Source organism: Myotis myotis, unplaced genomic scaffold (assembly GCF_014108235.1).
Source record: "Myotis myotis isolate mMyoMyo1 unplaced genomic scaffold, mMyoMyo1.p scaffold_m19_p_2, whole genome shotgun sequence".
In the NCBI taxonomy this organism is placed as follows: domain Eukaryota; kingdom Metazoa; phylum Chordata; class Mammalia; order Chiroptera; family Vespertilionidae; genus Myotis; species Myotis myotis.
In genome coordinates this window covers 43,373,405-43,391,961 of record NW_023416324.1, presented here as the reverse complement: position 1 = coordinate 43,391,961, position 18,557 = coordinate 43,373,405, and the positions used below count along the sequence as shown (strand labels likewise).

General features: G+C 36.5%; 1 protein-coding gene across 11 annotated transcripts in view; it reads left to right on the top strand.

The window, feature by feature from the left end:
* Positions 1-18,557, top strand: part of DOCK7 (dedicator of cytokinesis 7) — a 186,164-nt gene that overhangs the window by 122,268 nt on the left and 45,339 nt on the right. For 6 of the 11 annotated variants that reach the window (XM_036352881.1, XM_036352879.1, XM_036352874.1 and 3 more), the window contains 6 exons: positions 1,266-1,436; positions 5,424-5,563; positions 8,472-8,641; positions 9,337-9,491; positions 17,830-18,012; positions 18,118-18,253. In XM_036352881.1, coding sequence (XP_036208774.1) covers positions 1,266-1,436; positions 5,424-5,563; positions 8,472-8,641; positions 9,337-9,491; positions 17,830-18,012; positions 18,118-18,253 — 955 coding nt within the window. Of the gene's footprint in view, positions 1-1,265; positions 1,437-5,423; positions 5,564-8,471; positions 8,642-9,336; positions 9,492-17,829; positions 18,013-18,117; positions 18,281-18,557 lie in introns of all 11 variants that reach the window. The other 5 variants (XM_036352876.1, XM_036352875.1, XM_036352872.1 and 2 more) reach the window with 1 other exon arrangement.

Sequence of the window (18,557 nt, the reverse complement as noted above, 5' to 3'; positions counted from 1 at the left end):
CCCAAGTCCCAAATTTCATTCATTTTGTTCTTACTAAACTAAAAACATTCTGGAACTTTTCCACAAACAGCTGATTTTGTTTTTAAATTTTTATCAACTTATTAATGAAACCTGACTTTTGGAAAACATTAGTATTGGACCTGATAGGCAGTTTTGCTAGTAAGCTAGTAACTCATCCTAGAGTTCCCTTTTAAAGAAGCTTTAAAAATATAGAGACCTCTGGGTCCCATCTCAGCATTCTTGAGGAGTTTGAATCCTGATGGTGGGCATAGGGAGTGAGGGACACAGTGCTTGTGAAGCACTTCCCAGCTGGCCCACAGATTAGATTTGGGGAACTACTGGTTAAGAATGCTATTTGGCAGTGAAATATTTAGACTTTTGAAGATCTGTTCTATTGGATGCCTTTACTGTATGTTTCTTTTATTAGAGAAGTTAAAACTATGTGTGGACACTGACCCACTTATAATTATTTACAATAGTATGCATTATTTTTACTCTGTCCCCAAAATTTCATGTACTGTTGCTTCCAAAACCTATTCTTGTCTTTATTCTTCAAGTATTAACTTCCTACATTTGCTGAACATTGAACTAGATCCTAGGGTTGCTAAAGTTATTAAGTCCATTCATATATGTCCTCAAGTAGTTTATGGTATAGCTGGGGAAATAGACAAATAGATCATTATAAATATAGGTTAACACAAGGTACTGTAAAAAGAATGGATACTTTCTTTTATGAAGTTAATTTGGTGGTGTACTTTTTCCTCATAAAGTATATCTTTGAAAAGCAGAATATTAATGCTGTATTGGAAATACAAGAATGTGGCTTTGCCCTAGCCAGTTTGGCTCAGTGGATACAGTGTCGGCCTGCGAACTAAAGGGTCCCAGGTTCGATTCCGGTCAAGGGCACATGCCCAGGTTGCAGGCTCTGTCCCCATTTAGGGGCGTGCAGGAGGCAGCCGGTCAATGATTCTCTCTCATTGACATTTCTATCTGTCTCACCCTCTCTGAAATCAATAAAAATATATATTTTTTTTAAAAAGAATGTGGCTTTTAGCCTAGTCAGTGGAATTCTACAGTAAATCTGTAGTTCAAAATTTTGCATTTTAACAGTAATTCTAGAGAAAGCTGATACTATTACTTAAATCACAAAACCAAAGCTGCCCACTGAGTACTGCTCTTTAATTCTTTAATCTGTCATTCTGGTGTTTGTATTAAGGAAATGATATATTTGATTGGTTTTCTCTTATTTATGCATTGCTTACAAGGTGTCTTCAAAGCTTTACTCATTACCAATTCCAAGTGTCCTGGTGTCCTTGAGGTTGGATTTTCTGCGAATCATCTGCAGTCATGAGCACTATGTTACATTAAACTTACCCTGTAGCCTGCTTACTCCACCTGCATCACCATCACCTTCTGTTTCTTCTGCAACATCTCAGGTATGCAAAGTGTAAGAAAGAAATATCCTTAACGTCCACATTTGTGAAAAAGCATTTTAAACACTGGGGGAAAATTATAGGTAACACTATTGAATAAAAGCTGTATAATAGGTTCTGTATTAAGTGCTTCATAAGTATTAAGCATTTAATTCTCAGAGCAACTCTAGGAGATAAATTCTATTACTATTCCTATTCTACAGATGGAAAACTGAAACACTGTAAGGTCAATAACTTAAGGTCACACAGTTAAATGGCACAGCTATACTTTGAACCAAGTCACATGTTGACATTATTTTAAATTTATTTTTCAATTATAGTTAACATATTATATTAGTTTCAGGCATACAACATAGTGATTAGATATTTATATACCTTATGAATTCATCACCCGTTAGTCTGGTACCCATCTGACCCCGTACATAGTTATTACAATATTATTGATTATATTCCTTATGCTATACTTTGCATGTTGGGTTTATTTTAGATCCTAAGCTGTTAACCACTATATTCTACTCCTCTTACAGATTGTGCATATGTGAGTGAATTCATCCACATAAACTCACTTATTTAGATGTTTTCACAAATTAGGATTTTTTGAAGCAGACAGACTGAATTTGGGGTATAAGATGTTTGTTAGGGATTAATACTAGTGAAAGGAATGGGGATGAAGCATAATTTAGCAGAGAAAGAATCCAAACTGTTACAGAATTATCTCCCAAAATTCAGGTTTGTGTACCCAGTGCACTAGTAGGCCCAACTAGTGAGACACCAGTGCTCAGAGACAGAAAGATTTATTTGATTGGGAGGATGGGAGAGCAAGCTCTCCCAAATCCATCTCTCTCAAAAAGCAAAAGTTGGTGGTTTTTATGTAAGTAGGGAATGGGGTTAGTTCCAGGAACTGAGAGAGAAGATCATGTTTATTTAGTCACAGATAACACTTTTTCGTATCAGACTTCTTGGAATCAGCAGCTGGTCGCAGTTACCCTGAAGATATTCTTTTCTTCTACAAAACAAACTCATAGATTCTTCTCAAGACCCTGAAGTTATTTCCTCCTGCTTGACAAAGAAACAGTACATCAGCACCACAGAATTATATAGTGAGGACAAGTGGTGCAGCATTGAAGGACCAGGATTCTGCAAAATAGCTCCTAATTGTGTGTCAGTGATATTATCTTAAAAATAAACGGCAGAAAGTTGACGTCTTGTGATTCTCGCCACTAGGCTATCATTGGATTGAGGTTGAACTAGCTATATTTTTCAGTTATCTCAAGCTAAGTATACTTTTAGACATTTCTCCTGGAACTTCATGTACAGTCAGAATATGACGCACATACTTTCTTAATCTTTGAGTAGAAGCTATCTGACAACCAAAGGAATTAAAACATTTAGTTAAAGCTTATACCTATAGCCCTAGCCAGTTTGACTCAGTAGATAGAGTGTCGACCTACAGACCAAAGGGTCCTGGGTTCGATTCCGGTCAAGGGCATGTACATTGGTGCAGGCTCCTCCCTGTCCTGGCGCTGGTCAGGGCTCGTGCAGGAGGCAACCAATCCATGTGTTTCTCTCACATCGATGTTTCTCACTTTCTTTTCCTCTTTCTCCCACTCTCCCTAAAACTTAATGGAAAAATATCCTCAGGTGAGGATTAATAAAAAATAAAAAGCTTATACCTATATCCTAATTTAGTTGTAGCTACCAAAAATACTAAGGGTATTAAAATCACAAAGGCTCTGTTATAAAACTGTAGTGCAAGCCTGACAGAGCCCTGCTACCTCTCTTGTATCCAGAAAACCCAAAGGAAACTAGATGGATATTTATAGGCACTTGACTTCAACAGCTAGTAGTTTCTCTAAAGATGAAAAAGGGCTATCATAGCAATTATTATGTATCCTGTCATACACGTTGAGATTAAGGGATTTTGTGGTTTTAGTATTAAAGAAGCCTAGATTTTTCCCTCCTAATGAAACACCCTTTCTGCTGTATAATTCCTGAGGCAAACAAACTGCTTCCTTAAGCTCTTAATGTCTGAAGTCTAAGTCGATTTTAACTCTACTTAATTTTATTTTTGAGACATTTAATTCCTTAATGCAATTCTGTAGGCTAGATCAGTGTCAGATGCGTGATAAAAGAAAAAATTAAACTTCACTTAGAAAGATGGAAAACATCAGAGAGCACCCACAACTTTTCACTTTACTTTTGCAAAACATCATATTTCCACACACTCTTTTACCTGGCTAGGAAACACTTCTTCCTTTAATGGATGAAGTTTTGCTTTCTTTGCCCAACTTCTTCCAAAGATGTAGCTACACAGATACAAATAAAGCACAGGTGCAGTTCTAAAATCTTTAATGAAACACACTTGTTTACCCCTAACTCCCTGCTGAACATCACATTCAGCAAAGAAATTCACAGAAGTTCTTTCATTATCTTGTTCCCCACCTTGTCATGTAACTACAGTGCATAATTTTCAGATTCTAATATATGACAGAGATATCACTTTTTCAGGGGTGGGGCAGAGGAATTTTATATAGTTATTAGGAAAATGATTTCTGCATGGAGAAATCTGAAATCTATTGTTCTTCTAAGAAACCTCACATAGATGATCTTGAATTATGGATTAGGGGATGAAGGTAAGGACTTTCTTGCTTTGAACTATATCTTACGGGTTGCTATTTTGCATATTAAAAACTTTTTAAAAACTTACTAAGTGCACCATAAAATTATAGTGATTTTTTTTAGAGATAGTATTTTGTCTGAGAAATAATTTTACCCATATTTGAAATTTCCCTGGAAACCAATAGCCTTGACTATGAATATTTCCCGCACACTCAGCAAAGAGTACATAATACAGTTTGGGGCAAACATAGATGTACAGTTGTTCATATGGGAAATAACATAATAATTCATAAATAATAATTCAAGAATAAACTGTGTTTCACATATTCACAACTCTAAATCTACTTTTGCCCCACCCTGTATATTATTTGGACTTAGTTGCTTTTTTTTTTCCATTCACAGTATCATATTAAAACATTATCTTACTCATATGTTGAATCTAATGAACAAAATAAACTGGTGAACAAAATAGATCTAGAAACATAAAAGCATGCAACAGACTGACAAATTTCAGAGGGAAGGTGGGATTGGGGGGTAGGGGGAGTGATTAACCGGGGAACTTATATGCATATATGCATAGCCCATGAATATAGACAATAGAGTGGTGAAGGCCTGGGAAGGGAGGGTGCAGGGTGGAGGGGGTCAGTGGGGAAAACAAACAAAGGGGACATCTGTAATACTTTCAACAATACAGATAAAACAAACCAGAAAAAGGAATAAAGAAAAAAACGGATAGGAGAGGGGGACAACAAATGGAAACTTTTAGTATGAGAAAAAAGAAATTGAAAGTATTTTTCATCATAGTTTCCTATACCAAAAGTAAGAATAGTTACTTTCTCCAATCTATGTATATAAAAACCAAGCGACCAGAATGACTGGTAGCTATGACATGCACTGAGGCCCCAACCAACTGCAGCCCCTCCCCATCACCAGCCAAACGTTTGTGGCCCCTCCCCCCACCAGCCTGGACCCCACCTGTGCACAAATTCGTGCACTGGGCCTCTAGTGTTAATAATAATCATCTGTCATAAACTAGGCAAGCCCTAACCGGTTTGGCTCAGTGGATAGAGCATCGATTCCAGTCAGGGGCATGTACCTTGGTTGCGGGCACATCCCCAGTAGGGGGTATGCAGGAGGCAGCTGATCGATGTTTCTCTCTCATTGATGTTTCTAACGCTCTATCCCTCTCCCTTCCTCTCTGTAAAAAATAAATAAAATATATTACACACAAAAAAACCCTAGGCAATAAATTACTCTAGGCAATGTTTATCTCACTTTCAGATAATGCTCACATTCTCTTTATTGTAATGTGTGTCTGGGATTTTTTTGTTGCACAGCTATTATAGTTTGTTCTACCTCACTCCCAAACAGAGTTCTGGATTTTCCACCAATGTACAGGACCAGAAGATTGCAAATATGTTTGAATTGTCTGTGCCTTTCCGCCAACAGCATTATTTGGCAGGACTTGTATTAACAGAGCTGGCTGTCATTTTAGATCCCGAGGCTGAAGGGTGAGTAGACCAATTTTTACCTTGTAGAATATCAGCTTGATTTTGAATGATAGGACAGAAGTATCCCCCTTAAACTTCCTAAGAATCAAAAGATTAATCTTTCCCATTCTTCTACTTGAGAGAAATGCTTTTCTTTTTATTCCATCAGCTTGCTAAGTAACCAAGAGTAATTCCTTGAGTGGCAATAATATGTTCTATATTGATCACAGATTTGCTTTCTAGAAACTCTCATTATAGGAAGAAAGTTAAGACTGAAACAATACACTATGATTAAATGCTAATTTTGTAGTACAGACATAATTGTGTAGAAGAGTAATGTCTTTATTATAGCATTTGTAACATTGAATTATTACTTTGCTGTCTGTTCCTCTCTTACTAAAACAAGCTATTCAAGAACAGAGACAATGTCTTAGCTCCAACATATAGAATAGGATATTGCAGGGCCTGCATAAGTGTATATTTAGTTACTGAGTGTGATTGAGTTTAGATAGGTTGAAGTCTGGAATTGGGAGCTGTTAAGAGATAAGAAATAGACAATCAGGTTTGGGAATCATTGGTGATACAGGAAATAGAAAGGGGGAACATAAAAAGCAAATGACGAGAAGGGGAGGAACTATTTGGAGAAAATACTGAGAAAAGAACAAATAAGATGACAGTGTCAAGTAGAAATCTAGAGAATGAAATCTGACATATGTTCATTAGGTGTGGTTCGTGACAGTATTTAAAAATATACTTTCTGAATAAAAATCTGGAAGGGAGAAGAATCTCCAGCTAGATTTCATAGGCAGCTATATAAAATGGCAGATAAGATCAAGGGCTCTGGCTACTTCATAAGACTACTTCATTTCAGATCCCAGCTATTAAATCTGTATGATCTTAAGAGATAAAAGTTAATATTTATTGATGGTCTCCCTCCCAGGAGCATGCCCATCCCTTTCCCTTCCCTACTCTCTCTCTCCCCATCCCCTTCTCCCTCCCCGAGGCACAATAGCTTCCTCACTCCCAAGCTCCAAGGGCCCTTCCTTTACCTCCGTTAACTTGTTCCTACTAGTAAGCCCATTTCTTCTAGGAATTAATTCTACCTCTGTAATTTACCCAATAAACGTTCTCTTGCAAAAAATTTTTTTAAAGTACTATTTACTGAGGAAGGCAATATGCAAGGCACTGTATTAGGCATTTGGCATAAATTATAAAACTTAATTTCAAACCACCTTAGGTAGGTTATTACCCTCATCCATACATAAGGAAACAGAAGTTAAGTATCTTCAAAAAATCATTTAGCTATTAAATGATGAAGCTAGTAAGTACCATATTATGAACATGCAAATACTGTTAGTTACAAAGAAAGGAAGTAAATAGTAGGAATTAAGTGGAAACACTTGGTATAGACTTAAAACATTAAGGAAGTTTATTACTGGGGACATCATGTAATAGTTTATTACTAAGTGAAATACTGTATAAGTTAGAGGAAACTAATTTCAAGTGAACATATATTTTCAAGGTAGGAAAGAAAAATAAAGGGTAGGCTATTGAAGAAAGATGGGGTTTATTGAATATATGGGGAAATTACTTTCTGAGAGAAGATACAGCTTTTTCTGAAACAAAGGAAAGATGATCCTATAGCTATATAGATGGAGATGTGTTAAAAGATGTGACCAGCCTGGCCGGAGCGGTTCAGTTGTTGAGCATCATGAACCAAGAGGTCACGGTTCGATTCCTGGTCAGGGCACATGCCCAGGTTGTAAGCTTGATTCCCAGTAGGAGACATGCAGGAGGCAGCCATTGAATGATTCTCTCTCATCATTGATGTTTTTATTCCCCTCCCTTTTCCTTCCTCCCTCTGAAATAAATAAAAACATATTTTTTTAAAAAAATGTTTTCACCAGAGCAAATTTGAAATGGCTTTCTTTCCTAAAAGAAAGAAGTTGAAGTAAGGTTTTTTACTGATATTGATGGTGGAAGGCTTAAGGAGAGATAATGTAATATGAAACTGATACCAGGTGCAGCATTAAGGGCCAGTTGAAGTTGTATGAATTTTCAATTGGAATGGTTTGCATAGTCAAAGCACCTTCAATTTAAGAAGAAAGGCAAAAGTATGAAGATGAGAGAGACCCTTGCTAGTTTATTAGCTCAGTTGCAACGCAGGTGACTGGGAGTCTAGAAAAGTTGTAAGGGCCCATATGAGGTATATGAGCAAGGAAGTTCAGTTTAAATAGATGCCAAAGGCAATCCCAGCCTGTGAACTACAGAATCCATTTCAGTGGTTCTCAACTTTCTGGCCCTTTAAATACAGTTCCTCATGTTGTGACCCAGCCATAAAATTATTTTCGTTGCTACTTCATAACTGTAATGTTGCTACTGTTATGAATCGTAATGTAAATATCTGATATGCAGGATGAGCTTAGGTGACCCCTGTGAAAGGGTCATTTGACTGCTAAAGGGGTCGCGACCCACAGGTTGAGAACCGCTGCATTAGGTAGAAGATTTTCTTCTGGAAAAAGGAAATAAAAGTTTACTTATGGTAAATGTGAAAAGATTTCATTTGATGAAATAAAAGTTACAGCTACTTAAAATGTAGCTTTTTTTTTTTTGCTTTAAAATATAACCATAACTGCTCTTAAGTTATTTAACATTAAAATGCACTAACAAGGAGTTAATGTAAAAATATTCAGGTTTACTCTTAAGTGAATTTATATAACATTTCTTCTTCCTCAATTTTTATTTAATCAGAAAGACATTTATTAATTTTAAAATAGAAGTGTTTTTATTTATAGGAATAGATGCAAATATGTGGCAAAGTTAAGAAGTTGAACAAGATTGATTCAGTACCATTGCTTACTGTTTGCTTTAAAGGTATTAAATAATATCTGTGACCTTACTGCTTCTTCTCCATCTTCTTTTTAAATAGACTGTTTGGATTGCATAAGAAAGTCATCAATATGGTACACAATTTACTATCCAGTCATGACTCAGATCCACGGTACTCTGACCCCCAGATAAAGGCTCGGGTGGCCATGTTATATCTACCTCTGATCGGCATTATCATGGAAACTGTTCCTCAGCTGTATGATTTTACAGGTACTTAGTGTTTGTAAGACAGATTTTAATGGCAAATCACAATATATAATGAAAGTGTTAGAAAGTTTCTCAAGAATAAAGATCTTATTTTAGGAAAAGAAATATAAAGAAATGTACACTAACGTAAGTAAACTGTAGATACTTAATTATATTACTGAAAATCTTTTGACTTTGTGAGAGAATCCACTGCAAGGTTTCTGTAAGTAGTTCTTATGAAATTTTAAATAATGATTGTATAGTAGTTCTATTCCTACTTGTTAGAAAATAGGGTTTTTGTGTACTTACTGTTCCTCTAAAAAATACACAAGAAAGCTGAAAGCTGTCTATTACCCTCAGTATCAATTTTATTCATATAAATATAATTTCAATTGATCTTCACCTGAATATCATTAATTAGGTTTATTGCTAACATTGGGTTAATAAGATGAAGTTTTGTTGCTTTTTGAAAATTAGGACCCACAAAGTTTTCTTGCTCTTGCTTTTCACATCAGAATTTACTTGAATTCCTTCACTTGTTCTAAAGAAAACACTGTAGGTTGCATTTAAACTAGCCATTAACTGGATAAAATACTTCCATTCAATCAAAACAAACATTTACTGAGTACCTAATGTGTATTAAGAACTGTTTATTAAGCTGTTTAGAAGTTTTATGTATTTATTTATTTATTTTGGATTTTCTCTCCCCCCCACCCCAGAATCTCACAATCAACGAGGACGACCAGTTTGTATAGCCACTGATGATTATGAAAGTGAGAGTGGAAGCATGATAAGCCAGACAGTTGCCATGGCAATTGCAGGAACATCAGTTCCTCAACTAACAAGGCCTGGCAGTTTTATTCTCACATCAACGGTAAAAACAACCCTCCTACAGAATTATTTTCCGGAAAGACAAATACTTACAAGGATGTACCCTTAAATAACTAAAATTATTTGTTAATATTATTTGATGCAGAAGTACTCGGAGCTTTATTTTGTGGAAATGTTAAGGTTCTGAGAATAATACCTATCTTTTACAAGTTATTTTAAAAAGTATTAATTATTTCAGGTTTATGGTATAAAGCTCTTTTCTGTCATTCAGAATTTTGGAAAGTTGCTTATTATATAGCCTATTCTTTTAATCCATTTTACTTTTTTCCTCTTTATTGAATTTATTGGGGTGACACTGGTTAACAAAAGTATCCAAGTTTCAGGTGCACAACACATCATCTGTTAACATTCTGAGAAATTTCTAAACTCTTTTTCACAGTGGCTGCACCATTTTACATTCTCACCAGCAATGAATAAAAGGCTCCTGTTTCTCCAAATCCTCACCTACACTTTTTTCGTATTTATAGCCACCTTAGTGGGTATGAAGCGGCATCTCATTGTGGTTTTGATTTGCATTTCCCTAATATCTACTAATGAAGAGCACCTTTTCATTGCTAATTGGCACATCTTTTTGAACAACTATCCTATTTAGAGAAAAGTCCATTCAAATTCTTTGCCATTTAAAAATTGTGTTATTCTTTTTGTTGCTGACTTAAAAGAGTCCTTTATATGTTCTGAGTACAACTTCCTTATATATGATTTCAAATATTTTCTCTCATTCTGTGGCTTTTTACTTTTTTTATGGTGTCTTTTGAAATGCAAATTTTTAAAATTTTTATGAATTCTAATTTATCAAATTTTTCTTTTATTCCTTGTACTTTTTGCTTGTTAATCCTCATCCAAGGACATTTTTCCCATTGATTTTTTTTTTTTTTTTTTTTTTTTAAGGAAGGGGAAAGAGGGGGAAAGATAAATGTAGATGTGAGAAAGACATTGATTGGTGGCCTCCTGCACGTGTCTTGACTGGGGCCGGGGATCCAACCTGCAACCAGCTATATGCCCCTTGACCAGGAATCGAACCCGAGACCTTTGATGTGCAGGCCAACACTTAAACTACTGAGCAACACCAGCCAGGGCTATTCCTCGTACTTTTGATATTATACATAAAAAAGAATATATAAACTATATGTACAATTAAAATAAAAGAAACAGCAGCATATGTACCACCCAGTTTCAGAAATAAAACATTGCAAACACTTTGGAAGTTCCTTTCTGCCCTCAATTCACTCCATCTCTCCCCTAAAAGTGACCACTATTCTCAATTTTATTGACTTTTAAAAAATTTTCTTTATGTAAAATATACTGCACATGAAAAAGTACATGAAACATAAATGTACGAGTTAAAATATTATAAAATGAACACCTTTGTAGCCACCACTCAGGACAAACGATAGAACACTGCCTTTTAGAAATCTTTAGCATGTTTTTCTCCACCACAACTACTTACCAAGCTCCCACTAACATGACTAATGATATAATTCCTTAATTTTATCTATAGTTTTACCATCTACGTTTGCATCCCTAAAAATTATAGTGTAGTTTTTACATTATGTCTTTAATATTTAAGCAAGTTACAAATTGTACTATAATTCACTTATTTTATTTCTGTACTAGAGGTCTGGTGCATGAATTCGTGCACGGGTGGGGTCCCTAGGCTTGGCCCACGATCAGGGCTGATTGGACCATCTCGCCCAGTCCCTATTGGGGCCTGCCAGCCAGGGGGAGGGACTGGGGGAGGTTGGCCGGCCATGGGAGGTTGGCTTTGGGAGCGCACTGACCACCCGGGGCAGCTCCTGCTTTGAGTGTCTGCCCCCTCATGGTCAGTGTACATCATAGCGACTGGTTGACTGGTCATTGGGTCGTAGTGGTCATTTAGGCTTTTATATATATCTTATATAATAAAAGGCTAATATGCAAATTGACCTAGGGGAGCAGGCCTAAGCCGGCAGGCGGACATCCCCCAAGTCGTCCCACACTGTGAGATGGCGCAAGCTGAGCTGAGGGACCCCTCCCTCCCCCCCCCCCCCCAGAGAACAAATTTCATGCACCGGGCCCTCTAGTAGATGATATCCCATTACCTGTATATAGATCAGTTTATTTACCCATTCTGTTGATAGATGTTTGAATGGTTTCTGATCTTTTGTTATTGTAAATAGCAACCCTATATATTCTCTTATTTGTATCCTGTATGCATGCCTATACTATTATTTAGGGTATTTACTAGGAGGGGAATTTGCTGGGTTACACAATAGTTTCTTCACCCATACTAGATGTGCCAGGATGTTTTCCGAAGAGTTCGTCTCAGTTTATACTTGCACCTTTGAGAGTTCCATTCATATGTTCATCATCACTTAGGATTTTCAGACTTTTCAACTTTTGTCAATCTGATAATTTATAGTTGTATTTCATTTCCCTGGTGTGTTCTGAGGGTACACACTCTTTCATATTTGTGTTGGCCATTTGGATTTTCTCTTTTAAAGTGTCTAGTTTTGTTCATTTTCCATTGGGTCCTCTGCCTTTGTGTGTGCTTTGCAGAAGTTTATATGTTCTGGATCAAGCCTGTTGTCAATTATAAATGGGTCTTATAATTTATGGGGCTTGCTTTTTCACACACTTAATAGTAAATTTGGTGATTGGAATGTCTTATTTTAAAATCCTTGAATTTGTCAATCTTTTCCTAGTATTTTTTGTATTTTTTTTAATATCCCTATTCCAAAATTTTGAAGGTATTTTAAAAAATATGTTTGTATTGATTTTAGAGAAAGAGGGAAAGATAGAAACATCAATTAGCAACATCAGCTGCCTCCTGCATGCCCCCTACCTGGGATTGAGCCAGCATCCCAGGCATGTGCCCTGATCAGAATTGAACTAGTGACCTCTTGGTGCAAGGGATGACTCATGCTCAACCAACTAAGCCTTACCAACCAGGCCTTACGTTATTTTTAAATGCTTGTTTTGTTCTTCCTTTTATATATAACCCTAAAATCTGCTAGTTCATGGAATTTATTTTTATGAACAGTAGAATTTGGGCGCCCAAGTTTGTTTACTTATTTTATATATCATATCAAAACATTTCATCATCATGTATTAAAAGATTATTTTTCCACCTTTCATCTACATGAACTGTAAAACTTTTTTTTTTGCCATAAACTCTGTTTTATATAATATTAGTATAGCTATGTTAGGTTTTACTTCCCTAGACTATATATGGCATGAATTTTTTCACTTTTTAATTTCAGTGTTTTTGCTTATGTTTTAAATATTTGAAACTTATGTTTTCAATGTCTTTTATACATAGTGTGTAGTTAGATTTTGCCTTATATTTTTTAAATCTGGTATGTTCATTTTTGTCTTTCACTAGACTTCTTAATCCATTTGCATTTAGTATAATTAAAATTAATATATATACATTTTAACTTTACTTCAAATTGTCTCACCCACTATGTGTGAATTATATTTTTTCTCATTCCACATTTTCCTCTAGTTTAGAAATTATTCTGTTTCTGTCTTTCTGTGAGTATATTACAAATCATAGTATGCTTCCTTAAATTAAATGATAGTCTAATGTAAATCATCATTATATTCACTTTGGTTAATAGAAGGATCTTAAAACTAGTTGACTTTATTTACCATTCTCCCTAGTCACATTCTATTTTATGTATTTTTAATTTTGAATATTATTAAACCTGATATTATATTAAAACAATCCATTGAGCCCAGCCGAAGTGACTCAGTGGTTGAGTGTTGACCTATGAACCAGGATGTCACAATTCAATTCCTGGTCAGGGCACATGCCCATGTTGCGGGCTTGATCCCCAGTAGGGAGCATGCAGGAGACAGCCAATCAATGATTCTCTCTCGATGTTTCTTTCTCTCGCCTTCGCCCTTTCTCTCTCTGAAATCAATAAAAACATTTTTAAAAAAACAATACATAAAGTTCTTAATTTGGTTACTGTGCAAGGTTTTTTTTGTTGTTGTTGTTTTGTGGGGTTTTTTTTAGTTTTTCTAAATTCTATTTGTTTCTTCTGTTTTTTGTCAAGTAACCTTTTCTTTATACTTTCAAATTTCCTGTCAGATTTTTTGGGGTATAATACTTTTAAAATATTATTATTTTGTGGTTTTATTACTTGATAATTTAAGTATTTCAAGTCTTTACATACCTGTTTCTGTTGTCTGTTTTGAAGTTCTCACTCATGATCTATTGCTTCCTGTGTACCTGATTCTTTGGCTGTATACTGGACTTTGTATTTGCAGTACTATTTATAGGTATAATAAGAGTCCTGTGATTGTGAATTCTTCCCACAGAGAAGTTTCATTGATTGCTAGTACCAGACCAGAATAATCTCCCCCAACCCACTTTTTTTAATGCCTTGGGAGAATGGGAAAAATAGTCCCTCAGTCATTCTTTGGAGGGCTTAATTTTCTCATGGAAACTTGGTTGAGAAAGGCTATTCTCGATACTAATCTCAGGTTGGTTTTATATGCAGCAAATTTCTACTAATTTATCATGTGCATTTTCTATCTATTTGAATGAACACATTGTTGCAATTTTAATTTAGGCAAATTGACCATCTTTTTTGTGGGTTTATAGTTTATGCTTTTTAGGTCTTATTTAAGAAGTTCTGTTCTACCCCCAAGGTATAAATATAATCTCTTATATTTCCTTGTAAAAGTTTTAAAATTTTGCCTTTTACATTTAAGTTCTTTCTTTTTTTTTTTTTTAATATATTTTTTATTGATTAAGATATTACATATGTGTCCTTGTCCCCACGTTACCCTCTACCCCCCACCCCCCCCACCCCCGCTCATGCCCTCACCCCCCCGTTGTCCATGTCCATTGGTTAGGCCTATATGCTTGCATATAAGTCCTTTGGTTGATCTTTCCCCCTTACCCCCACCCTCCCCTACCTTCCCTCCAAGTCCCGACAGTCCAATCAATGCCTCTCCGTCTCTGGATCAGTCCTTGTTCATCAGCTTATGTTGTTCATTATATTCCACAAATGAGTGAGATCCTGTGGTATTTATCCGCTCTCAAGTTCCATCCATGCTGTGGCAAATGGTAAGAGTTCCTTTTTCTTCTTCCTCTTCTTAAAGAATACCTTTCAGCATTTCATATAATGCTGGTTTGGTGGTGATGAACTCCTTTAGCTTTTTCTTATCCGTGAAGCTCTTTATCTGACCTTCTATTCTGAATGATAGCTTTGCTGGATAAAGTAATCTTGGTTGCAGGTTCTTGCTATTCATCACTTTGAATATTTCTTGCCAGTCTCTTCTGGCCTGCATGGTTTCTGTTGAGAAATCAGCTGACAGTCGTATGGGTACTCCCTTGTAGGTAACTGACTGTCTTTCTCTTGCTGCTTTTAAGATTCTCTCTTTATCTTTTGCTCTTGGCATTTTAATTATGATGTGTCTTGGCGTGGTCCTCCTTGGATTCCTTTTGTTTGGGGTTCTCTGCGCTTCCTGGACTTGTAAGTCCATTTCTTTCACCAGGTAGGGGAAGTTTTCTGTCATTATTTCTTCAAAAAGATTTTCAATATCTTGCCCTCTCTCTCCTTCTGGTACCCCTATAATTCTGATGTTGGTACGCTTGAAGTTGTCCCAGAGGTTCCTTACACTATCTTCATATTTTTGGAATCTCTTTTCTTTTTTCTTTTTCGGTTGGGTATTTTTTGTTTCTTTGTATTTCAAATCTTTGACTTGATTCTTGGGATCCTCTTTTCTGCTGCTGGATCTCTGTAAATTATTCTTTATTTCAGTCAGTGTATGCTTAATTTCTAGTTGGTCCTTTTTCATGTCCTCCATGGTCTCCCTATACTTATTGAGGGATTCATTAAATTTATCGGCGGTTTCCATAAAATTCTTGAAAAACCTTATAACCGTGGCCTTAAACTCTATATCCAATCGTTTGCTTTCCTCCATTTCTGCCATTTGTGACCTGTTTCTTTGTCTCCGCATTTTGGCAGCTTCCCTGTGTTGATAGAGTGGCCCTGTGCGCCAGGTGTCCTGTAGGGCCCAGTAGCTCAGCCTCCCCAGTTACCTGGGGTGGACACTCTTGGTGCACTCTTGGTGCCTTGGTTGTTGTAGAATCACTGGGAGGAATTGACCTCCAGGCCAATTGGCTGTGAGAATCAGCTGTGTCTAAAGTGGGAGAACTTCTGTGCTGAAGACACCCTTCTGGGGCAAGACTTGCTTCAGTGGGGCTTTGGTGCTCACTGAGTCTGCTCCCTGAGTGCGTCCCTTATGGATCTGAGGAGTTGCAGTCTGGATGGACCCCCTCTGACCACTGGGAACAGTGGCTCCTGGATCTAAGGAGGTGCTAATTCAGCCTCTGCCTGAGGCCACACAGCAGGAGCCACGAAGAGGCTCAGCTGTGAAGCAATGCAAGCCACTGCGGGGCCTTGGGCCTTCTCTTGGAAGTTCCAGGTCTGCCTGGTTCGGCTGCAGTTAGGTACATTCACATGCAAAAGCCTCTGCCGCAGCCTGGGTGGGGCGGGGTCTCAGGGAGTCAGAGGGCGGAGAAAGCGGCCATGGCCGATTCTCCGCCCGGAGTCGCGCGTCTCAGTGTTCCGGTAACGGCTGCAAGCACCTCTGAGGGAAAGCCGCCCTCAAGTTCGCTCGCTGCCGGACAGACCAGCTTCTCCCCGTGTGAGACCTGGGTCCCCAGAGACTTCCCGGAACCGGAGTTCAGAGCCGTCGGGAGTTTGTGATTCAAAAAGACAGCCGCGTCCTCAGGCGCCACCCCCTTTCCTCGCGCGCGCGCGCCGCCGTACCTCTGCACTTCACCTCCGCAGCGCCTCTGGCTCTCAGCGTGCTTTTCTTTCCTTCTAGTTGTGGAATTTACACTCAGCCAGCCTTCCTGTTGTTCTGGATGATGTTTGCTCAGTCCTTTGCGGTAATTTTCAATTGTTGTGTGAGGCAATAATTTCCCGGTGTTTACCTATGCCGCCATCTTAGTTGCTCCGAGCAAACAATTCCTTAAGTTCTTTCTTTGTCTTGAATTTATTTTTTGTACAATTGTGCAAGGTAGGATTCTTATTTTTTTTCTCTAGTGAATCTATCCACACTTATAATCCATCCATCCACACTGATCCATAACTCTGCTGTATATCAGATTTTCATATATGCATAGGATTTTTTATTCTTTCTATTCTATTTCATTACATTATTTGTCTGCCATATGCCAATATGAAACTGTCTTAATTATTCTAATTCTAGTAAATTCTACTAAATTTATTAATTTAAAATAATTATTCCAACAGTTAAGTATGTTCAGCTTTCCTTTGTCTTTCGTCTCTACATCTCTTTCATTGCTTTTTTGTTATTTAGTATATTTATTAACTAAATATGAGAATGTAATATAAAGGTAAAGAGAAAGAGTTGGAGTCTGGTTAACCTGTATGAAAATCCTGGCTTTACTTTTTTTTAGTATGTGATTTAGAGTAAATTAATTTCTAGCCTTTAGTATCCTTACCTATAAACTAGAAATAATAATAGTTAATACTGTCTCATAAAATTATTGTGAATTAAATAAGAAAAAGTTATCATACTGTCTAGCACATTTCAAATTTTGTTATGTTTAGTCATCATCATTATCACCATTGTCATCCTGTATCTTGTCTGTAAAATTGAGATGATACTACCTGCTTGGTGATATTGTTAGAGAACTAAATGAAATAATGTATGTAAAGAGCTTGGCATGATGACTGGAGTAGAATAAATATCCAATAAATGATACTATAAACAGGTTCTTATTCTTAGTTTTTTGTTTGTATTTTACATACTTATACTAACGGAGATTGAAAAAATTAAATGGCACCTTAACTTTATATGCTCTATGTAAAAATGGTTTTTATTTATACAGTGTCTAAGACTTTTCTTTTTTGTCAGTGTCCCTGACAGGAAACAATGGTTCTCTCTCTACACCTGATAAACTTTTTGTTATTACTTTCTATTCTTAAACTTCTCTCTTATTTTTTGAGTCAGCTGTTTCTTTTTTCCCTTTCATCATGTTTGATATTATGTGGTAGATATGTTAGTTTTTAATAGTAAGATCTTTTAGTTTTTTGCTTTATAATTTCTATTAACATCTGCCCAAATTAAACAATCTTCTATTGCCAGGAAAGATTCAATAAACTTCAAGACCTTAAGTCTAAGGTTCAGTATGACGTATACAAGTGTTATCTAAATCAGATGGTTCTTTTATAATATTTAGTTTATAAGTAATTTTGGTTTTTTGCTTTTAGAAGAAAACAATTGACAACAGCCCAAAAAGGAAATGGTCATTGATCAATCTGACTCATTCTACTGTTCTTAATTTTCAGAGTGGCAGGCAACACACTACCTTTTCACCAGAATCAAGTCGGAGCCTTTTGATCTGCCTCCTTTGGGTTCTCAAGAATGCAGATGAGACAGTCCTACAAAAGTGGTTTACAGATCTCTCAGTCCTGCAGCTCAACCGGCTGTTAGATCTGCTTTACCTCTGTGTATCTTGCTTTGAATACAAAGTAAGTGATCATTATGCCATTGCAAAGAGGAACAAGAAAGGAAATTATGTGGAAAAAGAAGAATATTTTCTCAATGCTTCTTCTTTTCTAATGTTTAAATTTTAGGGAAAGAAAGTGTTTGAAAGAATGAATAGCTTGACCTTTAAGAAATCAAAAGACATGAGAGCTAAACTTGAAGAAGCTATTCTTGGAAGCATAGGTGCTAGGCAAGAAATGGTGCGCCGAAGCCGAGGACAGCTTGGTATGTACACAGTATCTTCTCCTTCTGGTGAGAATTTCTTCATTTTCCTTCAAGTTTATTTTATAGTGCTCATTGTTGCAAGTCTTCAATGACAGTTCTACCCTTTTAAAAAAAGGGTTTTAAATGTAACTGTGAATTAACTGAAATAACCATTTCTCTGCAGGAATTCAAGTTAAGGGCTCTGATTGAAGTAGGCTAAAACGTACTTTGTGATTTTCTCTGGATAGTCTCAGTTTATTCCTGTTGCCCTTGTGTGATTATTAATAGCTCTAGTTTTAGAGCCGTTTTAGGTTCACAGTAAAAC